We start from the raw sequence: 12,594 nt of genomic DNA on the forward strand, positions 1-12,594 counted from the left end.
CCCAGAACTGGACACAGTACTCCAGGTGAGGTCTGACCAGAGCAGAATACAGTGGCACTATTACTTCCCTTGATCTAGATGCTATACTCCTATTGAGTCCAACCCCCCGTAATGCCAGAGTCATGGCTAAAGAGTCTGATGCCTTTGCCTTTCCTCCTGCAAACTAGGGCGCTTCCTCCAGCCTTGTGGTGAAATTTGCCGACACGGACAAAGAGCGGACCCTCCGGCGCATGCAGCAGATGGTGGGGCAACTGGGGATCCTCACGCCTTCCTTTGCGCTGCCCTTCACCCCGTACAGCACATATGCTCAGGCCGTGAGTATCTGCCTGGACGCGAGGCAGCAGAGGCAGCAGAGGGAGGGCTGGGGGGGGTGCGAATCCGGGGTGCATGTTTCTGTGTGCCTGCGTTCAGCAGGGCACCCGTCACGACACGGCCGTAAGAACGGAAGAAGAGCAACATGGGGAGGATTGTGGAATTGGGATATAAAATTTGCAGCATGTTATGCCAACCTAGCAGTTCAAAAGCACGTCATGTGCAAGTAGATAAATAGGTACCACTCCGGCGGGAAGGTAAACGGCGTTTCCGTGCGCTGCTCTGGTTCGCCAGAAGCGGCTTAGTCCTGCTGGCCACATGACCCAGAAGCTGTACACTGACTCCCTCGGCCAATAAAGCGAGATGAGCGCCGCAACCCCAGAGTCAGTCACGACTGGACTTAATGGTCAGGAGTCCCTTTACCTTTACCTTTATGGTCTAAGACAACGGTTCTCAACCTGTGGATCCCCACATGTTGTTGGACTACAACTCCCATCATCCCTGAGCTCTAGCCGTGCTAGCTAGGGGGGATGGGAGTTGTAGTTCAACAACATCTGGGGACTCACAGGTTGAGAAAGGGTGGACGGGTAGGCAAACTAAGGCCCGGGGGTTGGATCAGGCCCAATCATCTTCTCAATCCGGCCCGTGGATGGTCCGGGAATCAGTGTGTTTTTACATAAGTAGAATGTGTCCTTTTATTTCAAATGCATCTCTGGGTTATTTGTGGGGCATAGAAATTCGTTCAAATATATATATATATAGTCTGGCCCTCCACAAGGTCTGAGGGACAGTGGATTGGCCCCCTGCTGAAAAAGTTTGTTGAGCCCTGGTGTAAGAGCCAGTGTGGTTAGTGGTTAAGAGCGGTGGACTCGTAATCTGGTGAACCGGGTTCGCATCTCCGCTCCTCCACATGCAGCTGCTGGGTGACCTTGGGCTAGTCACACTTCTGTGAAGTCTCTCAGCCCCACTCACCTCACAGAGTGTTTGTTGTGGGGCAGGAAGGGAAAGGAGAATGTTAGCTGCTTTGGGACTCCTTCGGGTAGTGATAAAGCGGGGTATCAAATCCAAACTCTTCTTCTTCTAAGAGAAAATGATATATCGTTGGTATCTAACACCGAGTAAACTGTCAAAAATGTATAAATCTAAATCAAACAAATTTTGGAAAGCGAAGGAAGGTTCTTTTTATCATATGTGGTGGTCTTGTAGCTTACTGGGTTAAAGCTTACTAGGAAATGATACATAATGAATTGAAAAAGATGTTCAAAATAACTTTTATTAAAAACAAACAAATCCAGAAGCTTTTCTTTTGGGAATTATAGGGACAGCACTACCTAAGTTGTATAGAAATTTATTTATGTACGCTGCTATAGCGGCAAGAATGTTACTTGCCCCAAAATAGAAAGAAGCAGAAGTCCCAGCAAAGGAAGAATGGATACAAAAGCTTATGAAATATGCAGAAACTTACCGGAAGAATAAGAAATCAAGATAACAAATTCTTTATAAAAGAATGGAAATGGTTTATTGAAAATTTGGAGATAAATTGTAAACAGATTAAAACATTAGCAGGATTATTGTAATAACCTGTAGTTTTATGAGTATAGATTTAAAGTAGATGAACGCATGAGCAAATTAAGTTAATCTGGATATGCAGAATATATGAAAGAATAAATTTAAGGAACTGCAGAAAGAGGGGAAGGAAGTCAAAGAAGCGTTGCAGCCTTCGGCTGTAGAGGCCTAGCCGAGCCATTGATAGATCTCTCTCTGTGGTATCGTTGCTGCGGATTGTTATTTCCACACTCTCAAGGCACGACGCGGGATGCGGGTGGCGCTGTGGGTTAAATCACAGAGCCTAGGATTTGCTGATCAGAAGGTCGGCGGTTCGAATCCCTGCGACGGGGTGAGCTCCCGTTGCTCGGTCCCAGCTCCTGCCAACTCAGCAGTTCGAAAGCACGTCAAAGTGCAAGTAGATAAATAGGTACCGCTCCGGCGGGAAGGTGAACGGCGTTTCCGTGCGCTGCTCTGGTTCGCCAGAAGTGGCTTAGTCATGCTGGCCACACGACCTGGAAGCTGTACGCCGGCTCCCTCGGCCAATAAAGCGAGATGAGTGCCGCAACCCCAGAGTCAGCCACAACTGGACCTAATGGTCAGGGGTCCCTTTACCTTTACTTTACTTTAAGGCACGACACCAACCAGGAAGTGGCATGTAAAGGGGCAAAAACGGCACCCCAAAGGCGTGAAAATGGTGCAAAAACAGCGTCGTGTAATCCCAGGAGCCTTTGAACAGGCCTATGGAAAATTTGAACAAGGAGGTTTAGAGGGAGCTATTGCGGTGGAGTTTTGGTTTTCTAAAGGGTTTACAGAGGTAGAGCAGGCTTCCTCAACCTCGGCCCCTCCAGATCAGGTGTCCCCAAACTTGACCCTCCAGCTGTTTTGGGACTACAGTTCCCATCATCCCTGACCACTGGTCCTGTTAGCTAGGGATGATGGGAGTTGTAGTCCCAAAACATCTGGAGAGCCGAGTTTGGGGATCCCTGCTCCAGATGTTTTTTGCCTACAACTCCCGTCATCCCTAGCTAGCAGGACCAGTGGTCAGGGATGATGGGAATTGTAGTCTCAAGGAAGCCTGGTTCAGATTTAGAGTGTGTTTGCAGGCTTTTTCAATGGTGTTTCCCAGTAGACCCAACTTCACTTACACACTGGAGACTTGCCTGCATTTTCCTTTTCTTTTCTCAGCTGATGCAGCAGCAGACCGTCCTCTCGGCATCTCATGGAAGCTTCGTCAGCCCAAGCCTCACCTTCTCCCCTTGCCACATCCAGCAAATCGGCACCGTCAGCCTAAATGGCTTGCCAGCCACTCCTGTTGCACAAACCTCAGGTGCGTATCCTTGGTGTCAGGGGTGGGGAAGTTTTCCCAGCCTGGGGGCCACCCTGCCTCCTGGGCAAGCCAGGGGGAAAAGGGGACAGAGCAGCCAATGAGATTTTTCCCTTTGTACTGTTGTAAACAAAATCTGCCCTTCTTCCCTGATGGGGTATCCATATAGAGTCCTTACATGGGTTCCCTATTGGTAGGAGAAAATAACAGAGGCCAACCAGAGAATATTGAGAAGCAAAGCAGCTAGTAAGCCTGATCTATATTAAAGCTGTTGCAACAGGGTGCTTCCCTCACCCGCAGGAGAAGGAGGAGGACCCAGAACGAAGGTGTGTCCGCCCTTATATAGACATTTTAAATTCCCTGCCCTGGAGCTCAAGACCACCCCTCCATACATCATACATACATCACAGAAGGGGTGTAGCCCAAGACCACCCCCCAGAAACATCATATCTACATCACAGAAAAGGTGGTCTACAACAGAAATTTGAGTGTGTTGTTGTTTTCCCTGTCTGCCTGGTTTTCTGATAATGCCGTATCTGATTGCCTTTCCTGGTAGTCTGGCCATTCCTTTTGAAATGGTGATTACTTAATTCCTGTGACAGTGGATAGGTTCCCTCACCCCGTCCCTCCTTGCAGAGAAACATTTGGTCAGCTTGGGAGTCCAGTGCTCCTCCAGACCCTGGTACATTTATGAACATTTATTATACATATATGACCTTAAAATTCTATTACAGTACGCTGCTCCCCTCCCTCAGCCCCAGCTTCCTAATGACAGGGCTAGCCTAATGATAGATGCAAGCCAAATCTAGTAGGTTTGTACTTCTCCAGTATATGACCAGCACTGACTTCAATCCAACAAACTTTAATATTTGAGGCGTTCCCAAAGTAAAGGAAGGATTGGACTCTGATAATAAAATACACACAGAGGCTTCAACCAGCAAGACTCTGGGAGGAGTGCGTATAATAATAATTCCTGTCCACCCTCCGGCCCAGGTCGTTTTATTCACAAAAGAACTTTTTACACAGTGTACGTAAGAGCCAATCAGATTTCCTCTGAGCATTTCAAAAAAAACCCATGTGGGGACAGTCAAACTACAAAAAGCTAATTTAAGCATGCATACTTCTGGGGAACGCGGGTGGTGCTGTGGGTTAAACCACAGAGCCTAAGACTTGCCGATCAGAAGGTCGACAGTTCGAATCCCCGCGACAGGGTGAGCTCCTGTTGCTCGGTCCCTGCTCCTGCCAACCTAGCAGTTCGAAAGCACGTCAAAGTGCAAGTAGATAAATAGGTACCGCTCCGGCGGGAAGGTAAACGGTGTTTCTGTGCACTGCTCTGGTTCGCCAGAAGCAGCTTAGTCATGCTGGCCACATGACCCAGAAGCTGTACGCCGGCTCCCTTGGCCAATAAAGCGAGATGAGCGCCGCAACCCCAGAGTTGGTCACAACTGGACCTAATGGTCAGGGGTCCCTTTACCTTAAAAAGGAGGAATGCATTCAGCAAACCCGGAGGTCATAAACAAGCAATAAAGGAAGGAAGTATTTACCATCTCCTGGAAGGATGGCAGTATTTACCATATTCTTGTGAACCCTCTTCCTGGCCCTAAGATCTACCTAAAGTTTAAACTACATCAAAGCTAACTATCATCTTTATGACCCAGGATGCCTGATGCAGCAAGTGGCAACTGGGCTGCGTACATGACTTGTCAAGCAGAGAGAAATGGACAGTAGAGGAAATGGCCAGAGATGCAGAGGGTTGTGGGATTTGATCAGAAATTATTGTCAATGAATCGAACCCAGTCAACGCCATGCTTTCATGGCGGACACAATGGCTTGATGCATATTTTATAATTCCTCATAGTAATCCCATCTGATCCCAACACTCTGGATATTTGCACTCCCTACATTACAGTGGTACCTCGGGTTAAGTACTTAATTCGTTCCGGAGGTCCGTTCTTAACCTGAGACTGTTCTTAACCTGAAGCACCACTTTAGCTAATGGGGCCTCCTGCTGCTGCTGCCGCACCGCCGGAGCCAGATTTCTGTTCTTATCCTGAAGCAAAGTTCTTAACCTGAAGCACTATATCTGGGTTAGCGGAGTGTGTAACCTGAAGCGTATGTAACCTGAAGCGTATGTTACCCGAGGTACCGCTGTATTTACCACAATCCAGATGGAAGCGGATTGCCGGTTAATTTTATATTTTCTGCCATGGTAGAGAATACAGGACTTCAGATAGGTAAACGTTCCGACCTGATACAAAGCAGCTCCTCTCTTTTTTTTCTCCCTGGAGAGCTAGTTCAATGGGAAGAGTATCTGTTTTTGCATGCAGATAGTCCCGGGTTCGATTCCTGACGGCCCTGGTTGAAAAGCGTGTGCAAAAGGTCATGCTCAGTGTAGACAGTAGACGAACAAGCACCTGGTGTAGGGATGCTTCTGAGGGGGAAAGGCACATCTGGATGCACGGAGGGGGAGGCTCCAATGCTGTCCCCAGAGCTGTTAAAAGGATACAATATGGGCATGTCTTTAGGTTAACATCTTACATTAAAAACCTGACAGTACCAAACTATCGAAGGCTTTTCACCAAAGCCAGACTAAACGTCTTTCCTTCTGCAGTGTTGAGAGGAGTTCCCTACCAGGACAGACTTTGCTCGTGTGCTCAAGACATCGATCCCATAAAACATATTTTGTTGCACTGTGCAAAATACGAGCAAGCCAGGGCTGAACTGATACTACCCTTGCTGGTGCTTTTCCCGGGAAAATCAGAGGCTCGCTATGTCAGGTTCCTATTGGAAGACCGGACAAACGCTAGAACATTAGCAGTGGCAAAGTTTTTATCGGTGGTTGCAAGAACCAATGATCCTTATATTCTGAACAAAATGCTTGTTTAACCTGGAGGTAGGCTGTCTGAATTGTGCATTGCTTTGCAACGATTTGTTGGGTCTCCGTAATAAAGATTGTTGTTGTTGTTGTTGTTGTTGTTGTTGTTGTTGTTGTTAAAAGGAAAGTCACACCCACCCGCTTTTCTGCCTCTGATCTACAGGGTTACACTCCCCTCCTCTCTTGGGCACGACTGCCATCCCGGGACTGGTGGCCCCCATCACCAACAGCTTCGCAGGAGTGGTCCCCATTCCCAGCAGCCATCCCACCTTGGAGGCCGTTTATACGAATGGGCTTCTTCCCTGCACAGGTAGGAAAGGGGAAAGGTGTGGTGCGGGAAACAGGCACAGAGAGGAGGATACGGATGGGCAGCCTATGCTCCTCCCAGATGATGGTGGACTCCAACTCTCATCTCTCCCAACTACCATCTTCAGTAAACCTGCTCATTCTAGTCCTCAAGGTTCTGAGTTTGTTGCTGGCTGTTTCGTTCTGATGTCTGTTTTGAGCAATGGTTCAAAATGCTGTTGCGACTCCCCATTTCCACTCCCAACTCCAATTCATTATTATTTTTTGGCTCGTTCACATTTTAGGACTTCCCTTCTTCTCAACACGTCCGTTCCTTAAGAAAAATAAAATAAGATCTCTCCTCTTTTAGCCCAGAACCCATCAGTAGCAGAGACTATGCACCCAGCCTTCACCGGAGTCCAGCAGTATGCAGGTACCGTGTGCATGAGATGGGGACTGACCTGGGGAATACACATATTTTACCAAGGCTGGCGGAAGCGTTAGAGATTCTAATTTCAAGATTCGCGTATGGCTTCGTCACGAAGTTTCAAGTAGGCCATAACACTGAGAATGATCATCTCCCCTCTAACTTTAGGCTTAGAAAGGCCCGCCTTTCGAAAAACCCATTGCCAAGCCACAATATACTCCCACAGTGAATTTGGGTAAGTAAAGGTAAAGGGGACCCCTGACCATTAGGTCCAGTCGTGGCCGACTCTGGGGTTGCGGTGCTCATCTCGCTTTATTGGCCGAGGGAGCCGGCGTACAGCTTCTGAGTCATGTGGCCAGCAGGACTAAGCCGCTTCTGGCGAGCCAGAACAGCGCACGGAAATGCTGTTTACCTTCCTGCCTGATCGGTACCCATTTAACTACTTGCACTTTGACATGTTTTCGAAATGCTAGGTTGGCAGGAGCAGGGACCGAGTTCGAAAGCACGTCAAAGTGCAAGAAAATAAATAGGTACCGCTCCAGCGGGAAGGTAAACGGCGTTTCCGTGCGCTGCTCTGGTTTCGCCAGAAGTGGCTTAGTCCTGCTGGCCACATGACACGGAAGCTGTACGCCGGCTCCCTCGGCCAATAAAGTGAGATGAGCGCCGCAACCCCAGAGTCGGCCACGACTGGACCTAATGGTCAGGGGTCCCTTTACCGTGGTTTGCATCCGTCTTGGATTACAAACATGTCAAACCCGGAAGTGTGTGTCCCAGTTTGCAACCTTTTTGGGGGGGATTACAATCCCCTCCCTTTTTTTTTATTACGGACAATTTTTTTTGAGGCCCCATTGGTGAAAGCACGCCTTGGGTTACAACCTATTTTGGTTTACAAATGGACCTCCGGAACGGATTATGGTTGTAAAGCAAAGTACCACTGTACTTATAGAATAGAATTATAGAGCTGGAAGGGATTGTGAATATCATCTGATCCAACCCGCTGCGAACTTTTGTTCAAACCCCAAACCCTGAGATTAAGAGTTTCATGCTTTAAAACCGATATACATACAGTAGAGTTTGACTCAGTTCGTTAACCAGTAGCCCACCTGAATGCACACAAAGGAAAGTGCATTTGAAATATATAAGATTGCAGAGCTATAGGGGCTTTCCATGAGCAAAATGGATGCGGATAGATATTTGCATTGCGGTGACCTGAAATTCTAACTTGAATCTGTATGTTGGTAGCCTTATTTGTTGGTTTTTCCTTTCCTTAATTTGATTATTTTATTTGTTTGTGTGTGTTTTTAAAATGCAAACTGTATATAGTATTAGACTGAATTTATTGACAGCATTTTGCTCCGATTTGGAGCATTTTGCATTTTGGTTTTTGGTCAATGAAATTTGAAGAAAGAAAAATATGTTTTGAAAAACCAAAATACATGAAAAATAATAAAATGAATGCTCTGTCTCCCCTCTCTTTCCCTGCCCAGCTGTCTACCCAGCCACCACCATCACCCCGGTAGCTCAGCCCATCCCTCAGCCCCTTCCAATAATTCAGCAGCAGCAACGGGAAGGTAAGTCGTCTTCCGGGTCCAAAGGCAATCTTCCTTTCTTCTGTTTAGAGCACTTGTGCCCCCCACCCCTCAGCCATGCCGTCAGTTTTAAACAGGGCAGCCCCTGCCCATGGACTTACAATGGAAAAGACACGACACAAAAGGAAAAGGGAGTGGGGAGGGAAGAGGGGGGAAAGTACCGTATTTTTCGCCCTATAGGACGCACTTTTTCCCCTCCAAAAATGAAGGGGAAATCTGGGTGCGTCCTATGGGGCGAATGCAGGCTTTCGCCGAAGCTTGGAGAGCGAGAGGGGTCGGTGCGCACCGACCCCTCTCGCTCTCCAGGCTTCAGGAAGACATCCGCAGCCTAGGCAGCCCTGTGGGAGTTCCCGCAGGGCTGTCTAGGCTGCGGACAGTAGCCTGCTTCCTGGAGCACCGGGCGCGCTGAATGCAGAGCTCCCGGTGCTTCGGGAACACACCCGCAGCCTAGGCAGCCCTGCGGGAGGTCCCGCAGGGGTGTCTAGGCTGCGGATAGCAGCCTGCCGCCCGGGCGGGGCGCCCTGAAGCAGAGTGCCCCTCGCGCCTGGCAGACATCGGCCAGCCCCACAAGCTCGGGGGACAGCAGGGAGGCGCAGCGCCACCATCCCGCTGTTCCTCGACCTGGTTCGGTTTCCCCGACCTGCTTTGGGGGGGGGGGGAATAAAGGAAAAAAATAAAGGGGGAAAAATGGGACGAAAAATACGGTAAACTCAGACACCAATCATGTTATTGAAATGGTAGTTCTTGCTACAATCAGCTGGGATGAAAATGGTTCTGGAAAAGGAACCCGGTTTTGGGGGTGGGGGTAAGCTTTCAATGGAGTTGATGGAATGAGTTAGAATCACAGCAATCCTAGAATCATGGAAGGGATCCTGAGGGTCATCTATCCCAGCCCCCTGCAAAGCAGGAAACCTTTGCTCTCCGTAGGACTGTTGACTTAGTGTGACTTAGCTCAGGGGTGAGGAATCTTCTGGGCTCCATAGGCCACAGCCTTCTCAGGATCAACACCAGGAGCCAAATGTGAAGGGTGGGTGGGCTGAGCTTAGGACAGGGATCCCCAAGCTAAGGCCCGAGGGACTCGTTTATCCGGCCGGCGGCGCCCCCCGCTGCCCGCTCTTACCGGCGCTGTGCTGTGTGGCTGCCCACTTCTGGGTCGGAGGAGTACCGGAAATCGCTTGAGCGCATGCGCAAGCATTATTTGCGCACGTGCAAGCGTTATTTCCGGGTAGGAGGAGGCCCGTGCACATGCGCGCAAGCTATTTCCACCTCAGTGCACGTCTGCCAAAGCCTGCCAAAAACCAATCCTGCCCACCCAAATGTTTAGAAAGCCAGTCTCTTTCTAGTCAACCGCCATTTTAACTTTGCAAATGTCTTAAATGACTGCTGTTCATTTTCCCAAGTGGCGAACTGTGGGGAGATCTTTGTTGAAGCAGAGAATTCCAATGCAGACACACACACACACCCCTTCCTGGAAACAGGCAGGCCATGCACAGTCAGTGCAGGATTTGACCCTGCCCATTGGATGATTTTGCAAGTGGCATCTGCTGATGGGAGGGCATAGTTTGGTGGAAATACTTGCAGGAGGACCACTTGGATTCCTTGACGTCAAGTGCAAGTAGATAAATAGGTACCACTCTGGCGGGAAGGTAAACGGCGTTTCCGTGCGCTGCTCTGGTTTCGCCAGAAGCGGCTTATTCCTGCTGGCCACATGACCCGGAAGCTGTACACCGGCTCCCTCGGCCAGTAAAGCGAGATGAGCGCAACCCCAGAGTCGGCCACGACTGGACCTAATGGTCAGGGGTCCCTTTACCTTCACCCTTCCTACAATGACCAGAAACAGAGGTAAAAAGGTAAAGGTAAAGGACCTCTGGACGGTCAAGTCAAGTCAAAGGTGACTATTCTCGCTTTCAGGCCAAGGGAGCCGGTGTTTGTCCACAGACAGCTTTCTGGGTCATGTGGGTCACACAAGGGTGTTTCATTGCTGAATGGGCGGGGGGATTTGAACCCAAGGCCTCCCTGCTCCTAGTCTGATGCTCTAACCACTATGCCATGCTGCCTCTTTAACCGCAGGCCCCGAAGGATGCAACCTTTTCATCTACCACCTCCCCCAGGAGTTTGGTGACAACGAACTCATGCAGATGTTCCTTCCCTTTGGGAACATCATCTCCTCCAAAGTTTTCATGGACCGCGCAACAAACCAGAGCAAATGTTTCGGTGAGCAATCAAGGGAGGGAGAGAGGGAAGAGGGGCAGGTACAGGACAGGCAATTTGAAGCCCTTGGTTTGGAAAGGTCCTTTGCAATCACCCTTTTTTTAAACAACCCTGAGTGTTTTAGTCTCGTCAGCAATCCTGACCCAGAAAAAACAATCTCTCAAAGGACCTGTTGATGGCATTTTACCATTGTACTGTGGAGAGTGCATTAACTTATGGTCTGTGTGTGTGGTTTGGGAGCTGCACGGTCAGGGGAAAAACAGTGCTGTCCAGGGTTGTAAAGGCTGCGGAGAGAATAATTGGGTGCACTCTTCCCACCTTGGATCAAATCTACGCTTCCAGGTGCCATAAGAAAGCTGCAGAGATAGCGCAGGATAGTGTGCACCCCAGAAATGATCTCTTTCAGCTTCTGCCTTCTGGAAGAGGGTACAAGGTTATAAAGACTAGGACTAGCCGCCTGAGAAACAGTTTCTATCCAAATGCGATTTTGGTTTTAAATGCAGTGTAAGGTAGTCTCGGGACGCGGGTGGCGCTGTGGGTAAAACCTCAGCGCCTAGGACTTGCCGATCGCATGGTCGGTGGTTCGAATCCCTGCGGCGGGGTGCCAGCGCTTGCCAACCTAGCAGTTCGAAAGCACCCCCGGGTGCAAGTAGATAAATAGGGACCGCTTACTAGCGGGAAGGTAAATGGCGTTTCCGTGTGCTGCACTGGTGCCGGCTCGCCAGAGCAGCTTCGTCACGCTGGCCACGTGACCCGGAAGTGTCTGCGGACAGCGCTGGCCCCCGGCCTATAGAGTGAGATGAGCGCACAACCCTAGAGTCTGGCAAGACTGGCCCGTACGGGCAGGGGTACCTTTACCTTTACCTCTAAGGTAGTCTCTATGGGAGTATATTGTATTTAATTATGGGGTATCAGAGTTTTTAGGGGGCTAACCAGGCTGGGATAGCAGGCTTGTTGGTTTTTGAATGCCTGATGTAGATATTTCCAATTTCGTTGTTCTGTATGGGACAATGTCAATAAAGATTATCGTATCGTATCATGTCGTATCTTTGCCTCCCCCTTTTATTCAGGCTTTGTGAGTTTCGACAACCCATCCAGTGCCCAGACAGCCATCCAGGCTATGAATGGGTTCCAGATCGGGATGAAAAGATTGAAGGTGCAATTGAAGCGGCCTAAGGACGCCAGCCACCCCTACTGAACTGCGCGTCCCTGCGATGGAAACTGCAGTCCCGCAGTACGTAAATGCAAGGATGTCACGGAGTCCGGAAAGCTCCAGCTAAAGGGCAACCAAAGCGATACAAGGGACCGAAAGAACTCCCCTCAGAGGAAAAATTGTAGCGTTTGGGCAAGGCTCCCTCTGAGAGTAGTGGGGATCCTCTCTTTCTCACCCGCCAGCCATGGGGCACCTCCAGGGCTTTGGACCCTATGGATCTGAATCAGGGCTGAATAAGCAAAATAAATACCGTATTTTTTGCTCTATAACACTCACTTTTTCCCTCCTAAAAAGTAAGGGGAAATGTGTGGGCGTTTTATGGAGCGAATGCAGGCTGCGCAGCTATCCCAGAAGCCAGAACAGCAAGAGGGATTGCTGCTTTCACTGCACAGCGATCCCTCTTGTTGTTCTGGCTTCTGAGATTCAGAATATTTTTTTTCTTGTTTTCCTCCTCCAACAACTAGGTGCGTCTTGTGGTCTGGTGTGTCTTATAGAGCGAAAAATACGGTACATGCTTAGGGTATCAAGGAAAGTACCTCAAAAAATATTCCTTTTCCGGATTTTTAACATTAATGCTCACCAATTGCTCGGCTGAGTGTTCATTTTCTCTGTTGGAATCTATTAAAAACCCCAATACGACAACCACACAACAGGAGTTGTTCCGCCTGGCCTTTGGCTTGGAATCAACTTGATCCCCTCCCCCTCTTTCCCTTTTCCTTTCTCCTTCTGTGATGGAACTCCTATTTGGGGACTTCCCTGGCTTTTTTCTGGCCCACGTAGGACCAGTCTGGATAGTTGGCCTTGGTGAAG

General features: G+C 49.2%; 2 protein-coding genes across 4 annotated transcripts in view; one reads left to right on the forward strand and one right to left on the reverse strand.

Moving 5' to 3' along the window:
• The window catches only part of LOC310697542 (vesicle transport protein GOT1B-like), a 112,000-nt gene that overhangs the window by 58,606 nt on the left and 40,800 nt on the right, over nt 1-12,594 (reverse strand). The gene's annotated exons all lie outside the window — the stretch shown is intronic.
• CELF5 (CUGBP Elav-like family member 5) overlaps nt 1-12,594 on the forward strand; it is a 69,304-nt gene that overhangs the window by 54,377 nt on the left and 2,333 nt on the right. For all 3 annotated transcript variants that reach the window (XR_014521011.1, XM_083483948.1, XM_083483949.1), the window contains exons 6-12: nt 168-314; nt 3,046-3,187; nt 6,223-6,369; nt 6,715-6,777; nt 8,259-8,342; nt 10,431-10,574; nt 11,642-11,805. Coding sequence is in view for 2 of the 3 variants with exons in the window: in XM_083483948.1 (XP_083340074.1) it covers nt 168-314; nt 3,046-3,187; nt 6,223-6,369; nt 6,715-6,777; nt 8,259-8,342; nt 10,431-10,574; nt 11,642-11,769 (855 nt within the window). In the remaining variant the exon portion in view is untranslated. The remainder of the gene's footprint in view (nt 1-167; nt 315-3,045; nt 3,188-6,222; nt 6,370-6,714; nt 6,778-8,258; nt 8,343-10,430; nt 10,575-11,641; nt 11,806-12,594) is intronic.

Source organism: Podarcis liolepis, assembly GCF_965112155.1.
Source record: "Podarcis liolepis genome assembly, chromosome: 18".
NCBI lineage: Eukaryota > Metazoa > Chordata > Lepidosauria > Squamata > Lacertidae > Podarcis > Podarcis liolepis.